Genomic DNA, 17,275 nt, shown 5'->3' with positions numbered 1-17,275 from the left:
CTCCAGCAGATGTGCTTGTAACAGCAGTTTGCATCATACCTGTTTAAAATCACTTTGAAGTAAAATACTGTTTTTATTGGCAGCATATCACCCCAGATTAGGTGCATGTTTTAAATTACTCAAAGCCATAAGATACGCTCTTAGAATATTTTGGTACTTCCCTAGGGAAGGGAGACTTTAAATCTATCCCAACTCAAATTAAAGGCATCAGGGACTTCATAAAAGCAGATTATTTTGGAGCTAGTGTCACAAGCCAGGCAAGGAGGATGGATTCTCTATTTCACCAGTATCTTATTTACAGAATAACCTGCCTAAACCATTTCTTCCCATTTCTAGGCATTTTGTCATTCTTCAGATGAGGAAATGTAATTTTTCCTTCTCATCTCTACCCAGGCATGCTGGTGGGAACACCCTCCCTGGTTCCCCCAGCTCCGGAAATGTCGGTCCTGCTGGTTATGGAGGTTTCCCCAGCTGGTAGGGGAGGGCACAGTGTTTTTGGAGCACTTGTGTTTTTCCTGATCTCTTTCCAAAGACCTTTTCCCTAGTTCGGTTGACAAAAGCTGCTGGAAAGCCCCTCCCCAGGGGAGGAGAGAAGACATGATTGATTTTCAAGAATAACTTCACAACATTAAAACAAAACAGGATTGGTGCTGCTGTCAACGGAGGAAGGGTCTAGAGGTGAGCACCGCTGGTGTGACACGTTCAGGGCTTTGCAGGATCATGTTTACCTGTCGCCTGCCTTGGTGGAGATCTGGTGCTGCCTGCAAGCCGTGGCAGTCGGGTCGCTTTCTGCCCTGCGCCAGGGAGAAGTGCCAACCGCCGAGCTGTAGAGGAATCAGCACAACCGCCAGGCAGGGACAACAGGTCGGCGCGCAGGAAAAACAAGTGTTAGAAGATCTGGAAATGCCCCTTGTAAGGAGAGAAACCGAGACCCTCTTCCAAGAGCAGCCCGAGGCTGGGAACCAGTATTTGGAAGATGCTTTGCTTCGGAGTTACTTGAAAACGCACCTTCCTCCTAAGGTCTGGAGTGCATGTTTGTGTTTCTGTGTGTACTTGCTACGATGCTGGCTAGGTCACTGTTTAAGACTGTGAACGGAACATTTCTCTGAGCCTTCTCTTTTTGTGTCTTCAAGCGTTTAACTTGGGGAAATTTATCAGCATTCTTTAAAACTTCTTTTCTTTGAATCAGTGCAGGGGTTAAAAATACTGCCAGGACATAAATAGAAATAGAAAGGGCTTGGTGGACTCCGGTGAGTGATCTGGGTGTTGCAGCAAGAGTGTTGTTTTGGGATTGTCAGTGTGGGCGTTTGTTGTCTGGTCATCCAGAGTAAGAAATTTCAGAGGCAGGAGAAAAACTAAAGAGCTTCCAAATTTTGCTGTGCAAGTCTACATCTCTCTCTCTGGGGAATGGGGGCTTTTGACAAAATTCCTTTATGAAGGAACGGAGCTGTTCTCAGCTGAGCACTCAAGAGGATGCAAAGGCCCGTTAGGGTCTGCTTGTGCTCAGCGCAGGTTGTTGGCATTTCTGGTTGATTTTCAGACAACAAAAGCTCTGTACAGATGCAGGGGTGCAGAGAGGTGGGGTAAGACCCTGAGCTGTGGGTCCAGTCCGACAGGAACCCCTGTGAGGGGGCGGCTCATCTCACTCTCTCCTCTGCTGTCACCCCAAGGACTGCAACTGTTTCCCACTTTTCAAGGACCAGGCCTCATGGAGCAGTGTGAGCTCTCTCCATCATTTACTCTGGCAGAAGCAGTCAATGACCTGGAAAGCGCCCACATGAGTAGAGGGGCAGAACCTGGCTGTCAGTGATGCTCCTCCTGCCACTGCTTGGTCTCCAGGTCTGTGAGGCCTTGCAGACTCGGGGTAGTAAAAGTGTGGTGGCCGCGCTGGGAGCTTGTTTTTGTCACAGCCATCCTGAAAGACAGGAATGAAGCCTCTCTAGGTGCCGCTGCAGCCTTCTTGCCAGAAGAGAAATGGGGGAAAGGAGGATGCCTTTGCGCAACCATGAAGATCTTGCTCCTAATCTGCACCTTTGGAAGAAGCATGATTCAGATCCCTGGAAGAATAAAAGGATCAGTGATGGGGTTTTTTGCCAAGGTTGAGAGCTGCTCTCCACTCCTTCCCCTAAGAAACAAAGCACTGCAGAATCTACCAGAGGACCAGCAGCATCTCCCGTATGTTTCTGGGCTTGGTCCCAGCGGGGCAGTGTTGCCTCGCTGCTGAAAGGCAGAGCCTGGTCTGCTGCACGCTGCTGCCTGCGAGCTGGCTCTCCATCTGAACACCTTCCTCTTCAGGAGAGCAGCAACAGAAGAAGCTTTATGAGTCCCGCAGGGGCAGACGCCACACTGGAGGTTGATTCCTGTCGTACTGTTCACCTGTGTGCAGTGGTGAAGACAGAAGTTTTCCTGGAATAGAGCAAAAGATTTCTTTGATTATCTGAAGGTGATTTCTAGAGAACACAGACAAAAGCAGCTGCTTTTTCTGGGCAGTGTTGCGGAGGGGTATCTATCGGTCTTTGACCCCCTGAAAATAATTCCTTTAACATAAGGATCATCTGTTTGCACTCTTAATGTGCAATAATGTGCAGATTTTCAATATATTAATCCCTGGGACATCAAAAGACAGATTAGGGTGAATGAGGCCACCCAGCCGATGCTGCCAGGTAGCAGCTTCAGCCCTGACCCAGATGGTTTAGAGATGCTCTCTCTGTGTCCTGATGGACATTTCCTGGAGTGCCCAGGCTGCCGTGTGTCAGATTCAGCAGTCAGAATTGTAGGAACTCTGATTTTGGTCTTTTTCCTTGGAAATAAACACGTTTGCTTGGGCACCACAGTTTGTGACACTACCTGTGGTCAGAGCATGAGCTCTCAGAGAGGCAGTTGGGTTTGGTGTTTGTGGATAATTTGGGTGAGGTGAAGGGGCTGTTGTAGTTTGAGTTCACCGTACTGTTCTGACCAACAGACTTATTCAGTAGACTCATATTCTTGTGCCCACAAAAAAAAACCTATCAGCTGAACAGTTCAAAGGTTCTCGTGCTTCAGGGATAAGCAAAGTCCGTGAACCTTGGATTCTTAGGTTACGCCTCTAAACCAACCTCTCTGTGCTGTCAATACGATAAGCACTGGAAGCACCCATCCCAGCTGAGCTCCACCGAGGGCAAACAGGAGTGCAGCGGGTGCTGTACCAGTCGACAGGGCTTTCCTGCGTGGTTTTGGCTTGATTTGTGATTTTTAATGCTGAGTATTTCACCCTTCAGCTGAAGGAAAACTGGCTCGTCTGAGGATGGAGACTTTGAGTCCTAACTGGCCAGCGTGAGCTGGATCCTCGTTACGGATGCTGAACGGCAGAGCAATGAAGGAATCAATCATACGGATGTAGTTTAATGAAAAGTCAATACAGGGGGAAGCAGGGAAAGGAAGAAGCAGTGTTTGTATTTCATCAACAGTAAATTAATGTGTTTTATAATTGCACCCTTTGGGTACAGCAACTACGGCATTCACCTCGACAGTTGTTATACTGAGGAGGAAATTAGCATCACTTGAGAGGCAGAGAACAGCAAAACAAATGTTCCTCTGATGAAAGCAAATCTAGATCAAGTGCTTCTTTGACCCCCATTACAGTCTTGGATGTATTTATGCATCGAGGGTCCAGCAGTGCTAGAGGCTGGCTCCACCTGGCCCAATTTCAATTAATTATAAGTCAGGTTATTTAAGTCTAGGCAACTTCACTAGGCTTTGGCCACAGATAGTGAAGGGCACTTGCTGAAGGCAACTCCCATCACCTTAAAACACGTATCTTAGAGGGCTGGAAGGAATCGCTCCTCTGCGGGTGCCAGTTTCCACCCATCAGTGATGGACCAACCGCTGCATCCAAGGCAGCCAAGCCTGGCTGAAACCAGGGCACCTGAATCCTTATCCAGGGCCCTTCAAGAAGCTGGATGCAGGGTGAAAATTTGAATCTAGGCACCCTGAGTGCCAGGCTGAAGCTCAAATAATTGCTCTGTCCCTCCTTTTCTAATCTGGTAGGCAGGTAACTACTGAGCCCAGTGGAAGTTTTCCTATACAGATGAAGGCTTTCCAGTTTTGGCAGCTCTTCCCCTGGCATTCTTCTCCAGCAGTAAATCACAGAGTGGCTGAGGTTGGAGGGACCTCTGGAGATCGTCTCGTCCAACCCCCCTACTCATGTACATCTGTGCAATTCTCACCCCTGATACAACAGCTCTTCTGTCTTTTGTAAAATTCAGAGATTCTGCCAGAAGCAACTTTAAAGAATGATTTTTTGAGGGGAAAAAAGTGACAGCTGAGCACAGCTATGCCAACAGAGGCTGAGACAGGCTGTCCTGTTCATTACAGAATACGTGAACGGGCCAAGTGGCAGGAGACCACAGGACAGTATGGTCAGTCCTCTGCCTTTCCAGCGAGGACTGAGGCTCCTTCTGGGGAGTGCTGAAGGGCTCTTCTTGTTGCTTCACAGGTCCTGGAGGAGGTGAATCAGGACCTGGAGAGATTTGGAAGCCGTCTGCTAACCAAGATCAAACCTCTGGGCTGGGAATGCGAGTTGAACCCCCCTGTGTTTCGGCAGTACGATGCCTGGGGGCAGCGGGTGGATCACATCTCCACCTGCTCGGCCTGGAGGAGGATGAAAGAGATTGTGGCCGAAGAGGGACTGATTGCTGAGGCCTATGAGCGGAGATACTCCAACTGGAGGTAACTGGGGAGAATGGGAATGACTTGGTGCTTTCCTGGTTACTCTTAGCAAGGTATAGTCATCCTGTAGGACTGAACTTAGTGTTGTATAATGGGTAACAGATGATGCGTGCACAAAAGCGCACCTCCTGCTGTACCGAACAGCAGTGTCTGTCCGCTGTAATGTTCCACATCGGCAATGATAAGCCATAACTAATGGCCAACAGTTGATCATAATAGTCTTTGATGTCACCTTCCTGCTTCTGGGGCCCGGCAGTTCCCAGCTCTACATGCATTAGTTGTAACACAGCTAGAGATCTGGGGTTTTACTTGCAGTCTCATCGTATTCCAGCTTCTGGATGTAGACCCACATCTCTTATTTTTAAAAAATGCACCAGCTGGAAAGCAATGCCTTCCATCTAGCCTCATGGTGGCAGTCCCTCTGGGACTGAGAAACTGCTGCTCCTCTTCTCTCTGCCCTCTCAGAAGTGAGTGGTCCGATTCTCACCGGTTTTGGCTTTATTTTGTTCCTCTCTTCCTAGTCAAGATGTTTTATCCTCCCGCTGTTGAACCGCTGCATGACCTGTCTGTTCTCACTCTCTTTCTTTCCCAGCCGTCTGCATCAGGCTGTCAAACTCTACTTGTTTTCAAGCTTCTCTGGAGGTTTCAGCTGTCCACTGGCCATGACTGATGGGGCAGCCAAAGTCATTGAGGTATGAGCTCAGCGGGTCCCTGTGGGCACAGCCCACGTCCTGGCAGCGCTGGTTAGAGTCCAGAGCACTGGCCAAGGATGGAGGAGAGCTGCTCTGCCATCTGGCTCTGGGCACGGCCCTTCCTTGCTCTGTGACTCAGCTCCATCTCCCCCTGCCTTTCTCCTTCAGTTACAAAGTCTTTGTGCCCAGGCCAGCCTTTATGTTTACTTACAACACTGTGTGCCTTTGCCACACGTGTATCTGCGGCACTGCAGATATTTGGAAAGGTGTCACATATGTTTTTACTATGAGTTAGTTTTCCTGTTCCCTGTGTGGACGGGCCGTTAAATGTATTGGGCCAGATCCACACCTGATGTAAATTAACCAAGCTAGCAAGACTTGTCCAGTCTGAGGATTTGGCTCCGCTTCTTAGCAACACCCTTTGCAGTATGGCAGTGGCTATGTAGGATGCAGAGAAAAGCTAGCCCTTAAGTAGCTAGCCCTGAGCATTTTAATTCAATCAAAATAAGGGCGTAAGGCAGTTACCTCTTTCCTGCAGGTCTTTGGTCACTGGTGACACCCAGCGTATATGAACGTACGCTGATACCCTGCACATCTGCTGTTTTCAAAGCTCTCTGTCAGGTGTCTAGCGGTGCAGCAGGGGGCAGGGATGATCAGCGCTCTCCTTTGCAGCACGAAGCAGCACCTTTGGTCTGCGCAGTGCTCCAGCAGCCGTGAGGAGCCGGGCGGTTTCACAGACTCTCAGCCATACACACGGATGCGCTGCAGTGCAGGACGCTCAGAGCCCCCCTCGCCGCTTGCAGAGTGTCCGTTCTGAGCCTAGGGTTAGTCGAGGCAACTGTCTAACTTCATCTACTGTGTTATCATGGTCACTTCAGTTTCTTTTCCCTCTCCCAAAACAGTCACTAGGTATTCCTGGATCTCTGAAAAACGCTTTTGACCATCTGACATCCCGTGACCCCAAGAAGTTCTGGACCTCTGGCCAGTGGATGACCGAGCGCAGGGGAGGCTCTGATGTTGGTATGTGTTTTGAGGCGGGAAGCAACTGCAGCAGCAGCTACTTGTGTTAGTGAGAACAGAGAAAATGAAGGGTGTGGGGAACATATAAAGCCAGGTAACTGGTTTAGGAAACCTCAGCAGATGTCATCCAAGCCCTCCGCGTAGCTTTTTAACCAACAAAAGGTCCAGCGTCTGTGCACTGTAACACAGGCAGGTACAGAGCTGTGTTCCTTGCACAGACCACACACTGATGTCTAGCTCTAGCACCTAAACCTTAAGCAAGACAGCCAGACCCATCCCAGCTGGGACTAAAAAATGATTCGTGGGCTCCAACTTCTGCCCCCTGGCTAATGTTAGTGAGAGCGTGATGGACCAGGAAACGTCAGAACTCCGCTGTGGAGACAGAAATGTGGAAGGGGAGTCGCCTCCATCGAATGAAGCTGCAGTTGGTTTCCTGGTGGAAGAAGTGAAAGGGCCAGCTGTGGAGTGAAAGATGTGCATCATTGCAGGACTCCTGATTCCATAGCACCCTTTGTTGTTCCTGGCCATGGTAGTTCCTAAAGAAATGGACACACTGGATTATACACCATGGTGCATTCTGCTCATGAAGCACTGCTGTTACCAGCTGTTCGTCTGGAGCGGTTGCTGGAAAGGCTTGCAGTTAAACAGACCATATTTCCTTTCTAGTACTTAACCCTGGCTGCATTGCTTATTCAGGGTCAATGAAAGAGATTAGCAGCTAATCCATACTGCATCTTGATAGCAAGAAGTGACTTAAAAGAGCTGCTGCTTAAACCGAAAATCAGCATTGATTGATACAGAAGTTCCCATAACGCCAAGATGATCTCCTTTCTTGCAGCTAACGGCACCGAGACAGTGGCCAGAAAGCAGCCAGATGGTACCTATCATCTCTATGGTTTTAAATGGTTTACCTCAGCTGCTGATTCTGACGTGACATTAACCCTGGCCAGGGTAGCAGATGCTGAAGGACAAGTAAAGCAGGTCTGTTTGATGGTAGAACCCACTGAAGGAGCTGGAGCATTCTTTTTCTTGTTTCACTGTAATGAAATCCTCTTTGCACGGCTTTTTAATGGCCACAGGGTTCCAGCGGCCTGTCCCTGTTCTTCATGAAGGTTCGAGATGAGGAGGGGAAGCTGAACAGCATCAAAGTGCAAAGGCTGAAAGACAAGTTGGGCACACGGCAGATGGCAACAGCAGAGCTATGGCTAGACGGAGCTAAAGCAGAGCTCGTACGTAAAGTTTCACCTTCCTCTTGGGACGGGGCTGGCTTGGCACGGCAGACCACTCATGGCTTTTTGGCAGTGATATCGACTGAAGAAGTTCCTCTCTTCCACTTCTGTGTTTGCTCCACAAAAGCCTTCACAACCGAGGCTACGTGTGGGACAGACCTGAGAAGAGCTCAGGGAAAGATGGGAGGGAAGAAAAAAAAGAGTCATTTTAGGCTGGCCATTTCCCTAATCCAGTTGCATTGGCCCAGCTGAGAGACCGTGTAGCGTGCAGGTAGGGACAAGCAGCAGGGACCAGAACTGATCACACTGACATGGTCTCCAAAGCCACTGCCCTGGTCATGCCACAGACTTGGCTAAAATGAGTCAGCCGTATTTCAAAGCAAGCAGATCTTTGTGTTGCCTGAGGACACACAGAGGCAGAGTGAGCAGCCAGTGTCTGTCTGTCTGCTGACACAGCTTTCACTTAGATATGTGTCCACCTCCATGACCACCTTACGTCAGCCTTTGCTCCTTGATGCTTTCAGATCTCTGCAGAGGGTCGTGGAGTGGCCTCCATCTCCAACATGCTGAACATAACTCGGATCCACAACGTCATTGGCGCAGTAGCTGCCATGAGAAGGTGAGCGCAGCATCGATCCCCCCAGAGCTGAAGAAGCACCTTATCAGGACAAGGGGACTTTGCAATGCTCAGCATTGCAGCCAGTTGACATCTGATGCCTTTGCAGGCACAGGTCTGAAATCTACCAGTGCTGGAGAAGGTTGGGCTGTGGGTGGGTGACCTAGGCTGGTGTGCTACAGCTGAGCAGGCTTTTTACAGTGGGGGTGGCTGGAAGGGGAAGCTCAGAAGTGGAAGGGTGCTGGTCTAACTGCTTTCCCTGGCTGTATCCTCTGTAGGATGCTCAGTCTGAGCAGGGAGTACGCCCGTAAGCGGGTTGCCTTTGGGAAGCTCCTCAAGGACCATCCCCTACACATGCAGACAATAGCCCGGATGGAGGTAAGGCTTTTGGCTGCCAGGCTAAACCTGTTGGCGAGGAAAGGGGGCAGAGATCCTCAGCTGCCAGGGACTGCAGCCAGTCCGCCTCTGTGTGCAGCAGTCACATGCAGGAGGCTGTTCCTGGTGCAGTGAGATGTATTGCCATATTCTGGTGGGATTTGATCTAATGATAGATCTAGCTTCTCTGCTGGACTCCAAGTTATCCTAAATGACAATTACCTGGGAGCTACCCTGAGAGGAGTGCCAGTATTCATGCAGGCACTTACTGTGATATGCTGTGACCTCTGAAAGTGGTCATTAACATCAGAGTTCAAACATGACACCACAGTCTCCTGAGCTGCACTTAACAGGCTCTTGTCCAAGACTGGTACAGACTCATCCAACTTCCCTGGTAGCTCATGCACCAGGAGATGGGCTGTTCCCAGCAGGCTTGAAGAATTCCCGAGTAGTCACCGTGCACTTTAGCTTCTGAGAAGTTTGTCTTCACTTTGGACCTGCACGGTGCTCATCACCACAAGACACTGAGCTTGAGTACAACCTCCAGATGTGAATGTCATCTGAGGCAGTAACAGGCAGTGGAAGAGAGCAGCCTGAACTGGCACTCTGGCTCTGGGAGGAATGTCACGTGTGGGCCTTCGCCCACTGCAGAATGTCTCGCAGCTTTGCCACAACACTCAGCTCTAGTAGCTTGCAGGACACAGGTAGCTTCCCACCCCTATTAAAACTTCAAAAAGGAGGCACACAGTCCTCTTCCTCTCTCACCCATCCAGGCACCACTTCTTTTCTTAAGTGGTGTAATGCCAACACTTGCCCTTGGGCTGCAGTAGGCTCACACAGATTTTTAAAACGGTATTTAAAAATCCTCTTGCAAAGTGGGGGAGAGGGAAAGTGGTCAACGTCTGTCAAACATAAGTTAAAGCTCCAGCATCTTTTATCCTGTGGCCAGAACACCACCTCTGAAAGGAAGGCCAGATCCTGTATAATCCCACAGCACATCATTATGCACAGGGGCTACAGAGCTCCATATCCTGATGCTTCCCAAATCCCAGCTTGCCAGGGAAACAAGTTGCTCAGCAAGAGATCTGTCAAAGACCTTGCAGATCCTGGTGCTCAGAGGTTGACCATCAGATGTGCAGTCTTATGTCACTGAGCCTTGGAAAGAATGTGGATTTGTGATCTGAATGCCTTTGATATGGCTCCGACTAGGCCTGATGAAACAGCATTGCTGTTTCCTCCTCCTAGAATGCAGCACCCAAGCGTGGCAGCTCCAGACTACCTCTAGTATTTCATGCTTTGTGCCTTGGCTGGTTGGTGGTCTTTGTCTCCGAAGCTGTGGGTCTGTACAGGCAGGGCTGGCATTTTGTGCAGGTCCAGTATCGCGCATCCCTTCGAGATCATCTCATGGCACCTCAGCAGACCAGGCTGGAATCAGCCCGAGCCACAGATCCTTGCCAGTGAAGCTCCCCACTTCTCTGCTTGCAGGTGCAGACACGAGGGGCGTTTCTTCTGGCTATGGAGATTGTTCGTCTGCTTGGACTTGTAGAAACCAACATGGCGAGTGAGCAAGAGCAGCTTCTCTTGAGACTGCTGATACCAGTTGCCAAACTGTACACTGGGAAGCAGGTATGGAACAACCCGCTTGATTAGCCTGGAGTGGCTCTGTGTGGCACATTAGCAACCGCAGAGCTGGAAAGGGGAGTGATTAACACAGCCAAAATGCAGGGCAGGGGATGCCGTCAGTGACCTCCAGCTGCAGAGCCTGCACCGAGGCTGGACTGTGTGGGCAGACTTGTGCCTTTGCTCCCAAGGCCACAGATCAGCTGTTCGATCAGAACAGACCAGCACTGTCTGTGCAATGCTCCACAAATGAATGCTGCCGAGGCTGCCCCGAGACCACGGTGGGGCACTGAGCCACACGAATGTTATGAATGCACAGAAGAGAAGGTGTCAACAGCTTAGCATTCACCTAAACTTCAGGGGTCTGTCCCTCTTCTAATTCCCCTCAGCTTACATACACAGAACCTTACACACCATAGGCAAGTAGAAGGGTAAAGACTCCTGGACCAGAGACACGTACTGCCACATACCAAGCAAACCACAGGTTTATCTTTCCCTAGAGAGGACCGTACTGAGACATATTCTCCCTGGATCTTCTCCCAAGGTCTGACTGCTCCTGCAGGTTCTCTCTCTGTGTTCCTCAGTTTTCATTCCCCAGGTGGCTCCCCCTGCATATAAGTGAGGAACCCACCTCTGCAAATCAGTGGGATTCAGTCAGTCCCATCCCAGCAGGAGCTGCTGTGTGATGGTAGAGGTTTCTGGCTGCTCTTTCCCCTTGTGCAGTGTGGATCATGTCAGCTCTCTGTGTTTTGCAGGCTTCTGCTGTTGTTGTTGAGGCAATGGAGAGTTTTGGAGGACAAGGTTACATGGAGGACACAGGCTTGCCAGTCATAGTCCGCGATACGCTGGTAAGAGAGCAGCAGGGGAAGCAGAAGAAGCTCCTGTGCATCACTCAGGCCCCTGCGCAGTTTTCTGTGATTACCTGCCAAAGAAACGCCCAAGGGACAACACAGTCCTGCCCAGGCTTGCTCCAGGCATGGCAGCTCTTTCCTAGTTGCCTTCCAGCTGAGGCCAGTCATCACCTAGGGGAGGATGTAGACTGTTCCTGATTCTGGGGTGGTTTCCTAGCTCTGGAATGGAGCTGGGCTCCTGGCTCTCACCACCACCGCTCTTTTCCACTTGCAGTGGGGCAAGACATCTCTGGAGGTTTCTTTGATATCCCTTAGCTCTGCCCCATGTCTTTGTTTCCTCACATTTCTCTTTCTTCATTGCAGTTGCTCCAAAAGGCTCCTTCATGCTCTGCCACCGTCTCCTCTACCCCACAGGTGCTGTCCATATGGGAGGGAACAACAAACATCCTGTCACTTGATGTCCTGCGATCCCTCACCAAGAGCCAAGGACGGGTGATGGCTGTGTTCTTCTCCACAGTGCAGGTGAGCCCACATCAAAAGCACTGCTCGGCCCGATTTGCCCACCATGGCAGAGTCTTATCTGGTGTTTGTGCTCCTGGCTGAGACTGGTAGGGAACAGGACCAAACTGGAAGCTATAGACAAGTGTTCAGAAGGTGTCTTACAATTCTGCTCTTTAAATAGCACTTACAAAAGCAGAACACATGCAGTGCCCATTTTGGGATCCTTATGTGTTGCAAAATAATGCAGATACTTTCATCTCAGCAGTGAAGAATTTTGTATTGTCAGAGTTCCTCATGACAGATACATAGAAGTGTGTCTTTAATGTGAGTCATCCTCCTGAATCCAAAATAATTTTGTGGTTCTGTTCTTGACTGAAAAAACACCACAAGACTGCTGAATACTAAACCTGCATTATTACTTCCTATTTTTATTCCCACTGAAACGATGAAAAGAGCCAAAGAAATTCCATTGCTGCCTCTTCAGATTTGCTGTTCTCTGCCTTTACCTACGGGCTGCTCTGTTCAAGGTGCTCAGATGACAGGCAGTCACAGAGACATCAAAGCAGCTCGGAATTTCAGGAAGGTAAATGAGCATGGGCTGGCTTGATGTGTCTCATGAAGGGAGACAGGAACCAGCCTGAAAGGCAGGATCAGCATCTCAGAGGGTGTTCCCTGAGAGATTAGATTATTAATCCAGATAGAGCAATCCAGATTAGCCCAGAGGCAGTGAGGGAATCCTGGGCATCTGGCGTGCTGGCTTTGGCAATGCATAGCCCTCACTTTCTCAGTCTGACCCCATCAGAAGGGACAGGCCTGGGCCACTGCCCTCCAGGCAGCATTGACAACTGGCTCAGCCTTTCAATAACACACGAGCAAGAGCCTGACTCCTCACCAGTGCCTGCAGTTGGCAACTTCAGTTATGTTTCAGGCCCCCGGCTCAGCTGTGCTCTGTGCAGATTTACACCTCCCTGACCTCCAGAGACGGGCGTCTTCTTGCCACCCTCTCACACAACTTTTGATAAAGGAAAAATGCCTCGAACAATTGGACTACCAACCAAGACAGCCAAATCTGCTCGTAAGCAAGGCTGAGCGCACCTGCTAATTACAAAGCAACTGGTCCAGCTGTTGGTGAAAAGCAGTTTAGTCTGACACTGAAGGTAATAGAGTGGAGAAGGAAAGGAGCGGATGGCAGGCTCCAAAAATAACTTGGGAAGACGCCGGCCTCCACAGGCTTACACTTAGGCTAATTTAAACAAATACCCAAAGAGGTGCCATACCGCAGCCCTCGGAGCTCCTTGCTGGTGTGGCTGAGAGGGTCCCCTCAGCTTCTTAACAACTGGATAATCAGAGAAGCATTACCGAGCAGAGCAACGTGATTCAGAGCAGGTACCTGCACAGCAGTGACACCAAGTATGGAGACTTATTAATTAACAAGCTCATCATTGCTCTTGCACTCCCACAAATCACGCTGTGCGTGAGACTGGAGGGTGAGCAAGCGAGCACTGGCTTTAAAGGTCTCCAAATTCCGGTAAGTGCCATCGCGTTTGCTGTTTGCATCGCACTGAGGCTGCCTCCGTGTCCACAGAGCCTGGCTGCAACGGCTGAGCTGGGAGAGCGGTGCGGAGGCACTGGATCTGGGTGCAATAGATCGTACAAAAAAATTTACCTGGCCTTGTCAGAAAGCTGCTCCCTTGTGCCTTCAGCAGCCAGGCACTGGAAAGGCACTGGGAGGCGTCTCTGCAGAGTGCATTGGGCAGGAACGTGCTGAGTTTCTACACCAAAATCGGGGTTTCGCTCACAAGTGATAAACCACCTCTCTTTGAGCCCCAGGTGTCCAAATTCCTTTGGTCTTTGGGAGTCTGGCTCACTTTGAAACATCCTTCCCATACCCATCTAGAGAGGAAATAATTTAGCGCTTCGTAAAGGGATTTTTACTGCTCCAGTCCATTTCCTTTTTATTGATGCACACAAAAATAGCGCAATTGATTTTCTGTTTGTCCATCAAAGTTCTCAGTCTGCAGGATTTGTGCCCAGTGACAGGCTGCTTTGCAGAGAGCAGCACTAGCACTCTGTTGGTACAGCATCGCTTTCTGTTCTCTGAAGGTCGTATCTCCGGGCGACTCCTCCTGACCCCACCATCAGCTGTTCTGGCTGTTATCCTGGGTTCCCACTGATGGGGGGATGCCCAATGCTGATGGTGCTGTGGTCCAGGAGCAGGAACCCAGTCTCATTATCCTCAGGAAAAGGGCAACACCGAGAACTTCTCCATCCGTGCACAACGGGATTTTGAGAAGCTGGATTTTTAGGGTGCTTGACACAAAGCAAGTTTGTCACAAACCACCCAGACCAGAGGCAATGAGTCTGCAAAGCCTCGGGAGAACCCACGGTGAGCAGAGCACGTGCGAGGGACGGCCCTGGCCTCAGCTCAGCCGTGCTGGGACTTCAGGTGGGCACTGCACAGGAGCAGTCGTTTCACGTTACACTAAAAATGTATTAGCTGGAATTTTGAGCCAGAGCATTTGGAGTACTTGAGAATTCAATTACAGCCTGAAAAGTGACTCTAAGTAGCACTAGGGAATTGTTTGATTATTGCATTTGAGTCACTTTAGATTAAATTCGGTCACATCCCAGTACGGTCGTGTTTCTGCATGCCAGCCCTGCAAGCATCTTGCAGAGCTCAGAATCAACTGGGGTTTGTATCGAGAATGGCTGTGCGGGGCTGAACGTGTAGCTGTAAATCGGACCTGCAATCTAAGACGTGTGATGGTGTTTCCAGGTCCTTTTCAGACCATAACCACAGTTTTAGCACAACAGGAAATAAATCTAGGTTATTAAAGTGAGACTATGAGTTTGCTTGAAACATTAATATGAGACTCGTGCTTCTAGCCCTGTTGTGGATGTTTTCCCTGTTGCTGCATTTTTAAATACTCAAGATTATTTAACTAAAAACCATTCTGACAGTCTTGCTTGGTAGCTAGTGAGTGCAAACAAGTGAGTGGCATCTTAAAATCCCCCAGTGAAAACCGAAGGAATCAGAAATACCAGAGCTTAAAGCTCTAAAGCTTTTTTGCTCTGATTTCAGTCAGAAACGACCCGCGCAGGCGGCCGGGCGACGCCGTGTGCCTCCCCTCCGTTATGGCCCGCAGGGACTGGAGCAGATCAGCATGCAGAGAGAAAACAGGAGCTGCTGCTGCCTCCAGCATCGTCCCTGGAGCTGCTCTCGAATGCAGGGGAGGATGTGGAAAAACCCAGCTTGATCTTTCAGAAGATCAGGAAAAGAACGAGCGCAAGCTGAAATGTAAAAGTGTAAATTATCAGAGAGCAAAGAAAATACAGTGTCTTCTTCCCCCTAAGGTTCAAGTGATGCTTTTACACTCCTGGTCTGTGCTGCCCAGGCCCCAGGCAGCGCAGGACGTGGCTCTTGGTACCCCAGCCACTGACACAGCAGCACGGGCGCCATCCCTGTGCTTGGCCGCTGTGATGCTGGCTCCCACCCAAGCTGCTGGGAATACGCTGCTGCCTTTGGGGTCTTTGTTAGCAGCGAGCTCCGAGCGACTTTGAAAACAGCTTATTAGCATTCTGTGGGCTCGGAGGGTGCTTGGACTTTATCTTGGCACCACAGCTAACCGCTTTAACGATGATGTGTTTGTATTTGTACAGCATATGCTGTGAGTATTTCTGCACCGCTTTGCCTGGAGCACAGAACAGCGTCCATTGAGGGGTGTGTTGTTCTTGCAGGAACAGTCAGAAAGCACAGGGCACTGGTCAGGCGGAAGGCGCCTTGCACAGACGCTCTGCAGAAACAAACCTGGGTTCAGCTGTGCAGTCCGGAGCCCTGCTGTGCAAACAAGCTGCATTTTCACGTGCTAGCAAGAGGAGCTGCATGATCACTTAAGCACTGAAAGCCTCAAAACCATAAAAAATGAGCTCTGCATAGCAGATACTCACAGGCTTTAGCTTCATAAATAATCTGCAAATGAGACTAATTAACAAAAAGCCGCTACTTAAACACCTAACGGCTCCTTTTTGCGACTCTGTCCGAGGTAATGCTTCAGTTCTCCTGCAGAGACAGGTTTGAATATTGCAGAGCTGCAGTCGCAGCACCCGGGGCTGAGTGCAGGGCCCACCTGGCTGCGGCAGAGCCCGCTCCCGAGCGCCGCGGGGGAACGCGGGGCCTGGAGGTCGGTGCTGGCCGCACGGGTCAGAGCTGGCTGCGTGTGTGACTTCAGGGGGACCGCGCTGTCACCCCAGCCTGGCAGCTCCGCGCAGAAGGCGAGCTCTTCTCGTTCGATCCTCCTGAAAGGGAACAGCAGGGGAAGCCCAGAGGAAAGGCCAGCCTCTGCCACGGGCACGCCATGTCCAAAAAGCAACTATTTTAGATTCTCTTGGCAGAGCATCTCTCGTGCTTTCACAGGGTATTTGGGGTACTGGAGAAACAGCAGCTTGGCTTGAGCTGGGGGTGCTTCTAGGTGGTGCTTTCATGCACAGTTAACGCCTGCCGTCCGTCAGAAGAGAGCAGCTCTGGTCCTGGGGCCTTTCCCGTGGACACGAGTTGCAGACAAAAGCTCCCTTAAATCTGCCTTTTCCAACTGTAGCACCTTTGTGGAAGTAAGAGTGTAGAGATGGGAGAGTCAGAACCTGCACAGGTGTGCAGTTAGAGAGAACTGGGGACACGATCCGGGCCCCACGTGCGGCTGGAAAGCCCGCACAGACACAGCAACGCTGGGCCTGGCTCACAGGAACTGTCCCTCCTCAAGGCAAGGCTGGAGTTTCCTTTTGGCAAATCCCCTTTCCTGCTCTGGCCGCTCCGCCTGCAGCAGCGCAAGCTACAGCCACCTCGGCTTAAGCTTTTTGCTGTAGCTGGGTGTGCTCAGGATCCCGCCAGCCCCGTTTCCTTGCAGAAGGTAAAAACGCTGCAATTTTCCCTGCAATTGTTTGCTTTGCAGAAAAAACTGGAGCTGGCTTCGAGCGCTGCGAAACTGGAACCTGCCGTGAAGCAAATGCAGGACGCCATCGGCAGCCTCACGCGGTCCATGCAAGCAGCTGGTTCGAAGGGGGCAGCGACCATGGAGCTCGCAGCAAGGGACTTCTCCTACGCCCTAGCAAGGATCTACGCAGGTAGGGAGAAAGACAGAAACGGTGGATTTCAGACCAGGAGAGGGCTGGGAATCGCCCCTGCGATGGCCTGGCTCCACGCTCCTGCGTAAAGGGTGCAGTTTTAAAGAAAGCTCGGTCCCTACCTTCTTTCACCCTGAGCTCGGCCTGGCGATGCTGCTGAAAAGTCATCCCCGGCCGCTCTACACAAGCTCTTGCTGTTCTGATGTCTCCTACTTTTCCACAGGAGCTCTTTTAATTGAACACGCAGCCCGGCCCGATGCTTCCTCCACAGACGTCTCCGCCGCTCGAAGGTGAGCAAAGCCCTGCTCGAGCCTAACCATTTTAGGTGACTTCTTGTGCAACGCAGCAGGCTCTGCTCTGCCTCTCCAAGTGATCTGACCCCTGCCATGGCGAGACCCCAACTTCCTACCACTGCAGGAGGAGACAAACGGCATCCCGGGTCGGTTGCTGTCAAATCGGGGCTTTTCCCTGCCAGGGGAAATCTCTGGCGAGAGGGATCCAAACTGGGCAGGACTGAAGTGGAAACCAGCGCTGCCTGCGTAGCGG

General features: G+C 50.7%; 1 protein-coding gene across 1 annotated transcript in view; it reads left to right on the top strand.

Moving 5' to 3' along the window:
- The first annotated feature begins 720 nt into the window (after positions 1 to 720).
- The window catches only part of LOC104538508, a 19,781-nt gene continuing 3,226 nt past the window's right edge, over positions 721 to 17,275 (top strand). Inside the window, exons 1-13 of the mRNA XM_010181741.1 lie at positions 721 to 1,020; positions 4,475 to 4,707; positions 5,300 to 5,399; positions 6,302 to 6,419; positions 7,258 to 7,400; positions 7,499 to 7,648; positions 8,173 to 8,267; positions 8,543 to 8,642; positions 10,125 to 10,265; positions 11,015 to 11,107; positions 11,525 to 11,632; positions 16,558 to 16,729; positions 16,953 to 17,019. Coding sequence (XP_010180043.1) covers positions 721 to 1,020; positions 4,475 to 4,707; positions 5,300 to 5,399; positions 6,302 to 6,419; positions 7,258 to 7,400; positions 7,499 to 7,648; positions 8,173 to 8,267; positions 8,543 to 8,642; positions 10,125 to 10,265; positions 11,015 to 11,107; positions 11,525 to 11,632; positions 16,558 to 16,729; positions 16,953 to 17,019 — 1,820 coding nt within the window. The remainder of the gene's footprint in view (positions 1,021 to 4,474; positions 4,708 to 5,299; positions 5,400 to 6,301; positions 6,420 to 7,257; positions 7,401 to 7,498; positions 7,649 to 8,172; positions 8,268 to 8,542; positions 8,643 to 10,124; positions 10,266 to 11,014; positions 11,108 to 11,524; positions 11,633 to 16,557; positions 16,730 to 16,952; positions 17,020 to 17,275) is intronic.

This window comes from Mesitornis unicolor, unplaced genomic scaffold (assembly GCF_000695765.1).
Source record: "Mesitornis unicolor isolate BGI_N332 unplaced genomic scaffold, ASM69576v1 scaffold1833, whole genome shotgun sequence".
Taxonomy (NCBI): Eukaryota; Metazoa; Chordata; class Aves; order Mesitornithiformes; family Mesitornithidae; genus Mesitornis; species Mesitornis unicolor.
The sequence above is the reverse complement of the archived record's forward strand: the minus strand, read 5'-3'. Positions and strand labels throughout refer to the sequence as shown.